This window comes from Primulina eburnea, chromosome 17, assembly GCF_022965805.1.
Source record: "Primulina eburnea isolate SZY01 chromosome 17, ASM2296580v1, whole genome shotgun sequence".
Lineage (NCBI taxonomy): Eukaryota > Viridiplantae > Streptophyta > Magnoliopsida > Lamiales > Gesneriaceae > Primulina > Primulina eburnea.
Window position 1 is genome coordinate 4,377,224 of NC_133117.1, and position 4,304 is coordinate 4,381,527.

A 4,304-nucleotide genomic window follows, 5' to 3' on the forward strand; every position below is an offset into this window, starting at 1 on the left:
TTATGCTAAGAGTATTATTTTTTATTGTGAATATCAGTATGGTTAACCCGTCTCACAGATAAAGATTCGTGAGAGCGTCTCACAAGAGACCTACTCATTTTTTTTAAAAAGAAAAATTTCACTTAATTCAAATTTATTTAAGATGGGGAAGGGAGAAACCTTGGGGATGATACATAGGTTTCATAGAAAAAAATACACACAAAATTTTAAATTTATTTAGGGTAGTGAGGGTGGAAAGCCTTGAGGGATTATAATAATTCTTTTTTAAGAAAAATTGTACGCGGAATTTCAATTTTATTTAGGTGTGGAGGGGAGAAAGCCTTGACGTGATACATACGCTTTTTTTAAAAGAAATATTATACATAAAATTTCAAATTTATTTAAGATGGATAACTAAAAGAAAAACTATTTCTGATTTTAATTTTGATGTATTTTTATTCCCTAAATATATATGATATACATCAATATAGAACTAATGTCTCAAATTTGAGATCAATCATCAAGTTCGAAACTCGATTATAACAAATCCCTTATCTAAGAGCATCTCCAACCCCTTGCGCCAAAAATGGCGTTGCGCAAGGGCCTTCTCCAATGGAAGCTGCGCTATTTTCAGGGAACCCTGCGCTAATAATTAGATATATTTAAATAATATTATTTTATTATTTTAGTAATTAGATATTTATTTATATAAATTTATAAATATATTTTAAAATAATTTTATAATTAAACATCTAACACACAAATTTATTGAATAATATTTAAACATTCAAGTACACAGTTAAAATAAAAATACGAATTCGAAATCAGATAATTTAAACACAAATATAATAAAAGATAAACAAACTAAATCATCAATAATTTGGAAAATCGGATCCAGATCCTCCAAAATCACCAAAATATTTTCCAAATGTAATATTATCGTAATTATTAAAAATATAATATTAAATATATACAATATAAAATGCACTAAATTTAAAAAATATACATTTAATAACTAAAAAAATTAAATAAATAAAATAAAATATTTCAAGAATATTTTTTTTTAGAATAAGATTTGAAGTAAAAATTGGACATGAATATTGTATTTGGTACAAAAATTACACTATTTCAAAGTAGAATTGTTTTAAAATAGAGTTTTGGGTTAAATATTGCATAACTAAAAAGAATAAATATTTCTTACTGTCGTAATTTACAAGTTATTGTTTTAATTCGAAAGTGTATCCAATATACAACGAAAGATAATAATTACGGATTCCTGCATCAAAAAAAGTGTTAATAAAGATTTTGATGCAAATACAGAACGCCTTTTTCAAAATATCCCATGATAATTTATTCCTCTAGAAAAAGACTTTAAATACTATAAAAGATTAAACTTGCATCATCTTCATCATCAACTATATTTTTATTATAATTCATGACCAAAACAGGAGTGCTTCATAGAATTAGAAATCACCTAATATTAGTACAGTACTGATATGATAACGGAATATTGAAATCATATACTATAATCCGACCATTCGGATATAAATGATGTATGATCCATAGACTCCCCAGGAATCTCCTCGTGCTTCGTCGGCTGCTCTTTCCCTCCCACCAGTCTCGCCGGATTTCCCACTGCTGTCGTCCTTGGAGGGACATCTCTCAAAACCATTGATCCCGCACCAATCTTGGCCCCCTCCCCGATATTCACATTCCCCAATATCGTTGCCCCGGCACCAATCAGAACCCCGTCACCAATCTTGGGATGCCTGTCTCCACCAAAATTTCCAGTTCCTCCTAGCGTCACATGGTGAAGAATGGATACATTGTTTCCAATCACAGCAGTCTCCCCGACTACCACTCCAGTTGCATGATCAAAAAGGATGCCTTTTCCGATTTTGGCAGCTGGGTGGATATCAACTGCAAAGACGTCCGAAATGCGGGATTGAAGTGCGAGGGCCAAAGGCTTTCGGGATTGGGACCAGAGCTTGTGAGCCACTCTGTGAGCCTGAGAGTGTAAATACGATGACTTCATTTCTAATATTTAGCAGAAAACGAGACATCAAGAGGGCAGTAAAAATAGAAATGGACAAATGTAGCAAGTAAAAGATTCAAATTTTCAATCAGAAAAACAGCCATCGTAATTTGAGTTCAGGCATAATAAATTGATTAAATACATAAGACGAACTTTATTTCCCCGGCATCAAAAAACTTTAAATCTTATTTACTTCATCCATGACAAGTGACATAAACTCCTAATGGTCCCTATGATTCATTCATCCTTAAAAGCATGCTTGGTCCATCAAGCTAGACCTCCCAAAATATTAGTCCTCCAGGTTGTTCACTATGTCCACGGTTTTGCAAGCAGTTATCCCACCAACGACAAATATTCAAGGGGTAAACAATTGACTCATCGATAATGCGTTTAACCAACAAAATATGCGATAACTGTGAATTCAGCCATCAGATAAATTTTCATTCCCCGCTTAATTTTCTGAGCGTGGCCTTGCGTGTAAAACACACGGAGAAATATGTGATCAATTGTAAGTAGCACATCGCAGATACAAAGGAAATGAAGTGGCTTGAAGTATAAAGGTTGCAGCTTATCACAGATATTAGCATCAAGTTATGGGATCAACATTCTGTTCCACAAGTTTCAAGTGGACACACAGTTTGTGTGTCGATTAATCATATGCACGAACTGATGCAAACACTTCAAGCTGGTTTACAAGCTTCTTAAGCCGGTTCGAATATTACTATATTCATATCCAAAATTATCAAACTCTAACCAATCACAAACATGATCAAAAGTTTTTCGAGTGGAACTCCGCAGCTCGAGCTTGAAATTTGAATTCAAACTCGAGACTTCAAAATTTGCCGATATTCAGCCTGAAGATACTGAAAATTTTACGTATATTTGACGTATTGACGCCTAATACATGGAGAAAGATATCCACCAAATGGACAATTAAAGAGCATAATCAATGACTGAAAAAGGGGGAAAACTTACACTTTAAACCAATTCTAAACTGAAAACAAAAAATGGTGAATGATCAAACTATGAAAATCTTTCCTGGAGAATGGAAACTGTTATGCTATAGCAGCTACACCAAAATTTTCTTGGAGTTGTCAGCTCTCAGTATTAACAACTAAAATACAAATTACATGAACAGTCAAATAAAAAATCGAGTTAATAAAGATTTCAAGAGCTCTAAAATTCCTAATCCCCACAAAAATTTTAGAGGCAAGCTTGGAATGCCAAAATAGCAATTATAAAAACGAAAAAAATAAAAATTATACCTGGCAAGCGAGGAATCCCTTATAATTAAGAAGGCAGTGAGAGAAAGAAACGCATGCGGGGTCGCGGAAACGGGCGGCGCGTAGGTCGGCGACACTGGCGGAGCGGAGGGTAGCGTCATTGGAGAAGATATCAAGGAATAGATCATAGAGAAGAGTCGAGAGAAGAGTGGAGCAGCAAAGCTTGTTTCCCAAGTGAAAGGAGAGAGACCGCTCCAAGGAGGAGTGAGATAGAATGGTGGAATAGAGGTAGCTGGCTAGAGCTGGCTCGGCTTCGGCGTCGCAACGAGCCTCTGCTTTGATCTGGTTCCAAACCCACGCCTCCTCCTCCGCCGACCCCTGCAGCGGGGGTGGCGGCGAAGGGTGGAGGAGCTCTCCCGCTGGCATCGGGGAAGTCGGTGTCGTTTCGAGGACCCGGTGGCCGTGTATTCCTCTCCTGCTTTTTGTTAACAGCGTGAGTGAGGATAATTAGTTCAACTAGCATGGGTTACTGCTATCCAAGTATTTTTTTTTATAAATTAAAGTGATTTATATTAAAAAAATCATATAAATAATAAAAAAACTAAAATGAAATTCGAAATAATAAACTAAAAAAATGGTAAATAAGAGGATTGGTATTTGGTAGTGTAAGGAATAAAACTATGATATGTTGTAAAAAGAAAACTTTACCCACTGGCATGCACAATCTTTGAATTAAAAATTGAAATTTTATTAATATATAATAAAATATAAAAAAAGTGCATAACACCAAATCTTTTGCCTTTATTAGGAGGAAATTTAATATATGGTAAGATATATTATACATACATATATATATATATGTATGTAATATAATATATGAAAAAACACATATGTGTAGCATGTGGTGGCTCCAACAAAATGTTGATGCGTGTAGTTGGCAAACATTGAAAAATACATGAATAGTGATATTGATATTGAACATTATATATGACAAAAATTACAAATAAATAAATAAATATAATACTGAAATTATAATTTTCTCATATATAAATAAATAAGAGTGAGTC

General features: G+C 33.8%; 1 protein-coding gene across 1 annotated transcript; it reads right to left on the reverse strand.

Annotated features, from left to right (window-relative positions):
• Nucleotides 1-1,383: 1,383 nt before the first annotated feature.
• Nucleotides 1,384-3,745, reverse strand: LOC140818547 (serine acetyltransferase 5-like). Its single transcript, XM_073178542.1, has 2 exons — nucleotides 3,280-3,745; nucleotides 1,384-1,987 (listed from the first exon to the last, which is right to left on the reverse strand). Exons 1-2 carry the CDS (start codon nucleotides 3,661-3,663, stop codon nucleotides 1,496-1,498), a joined length of 876 nt encoding a protein of 291 aa, XP_073034643.1. The 5' UTR covers nucleotides 3,664-3,745; the 3' UTR covers nucleotides 1,384-1,495.
• Between the last annotated feature and the right edge of the window lie 559 nt (nucleotides 3,746-4,304).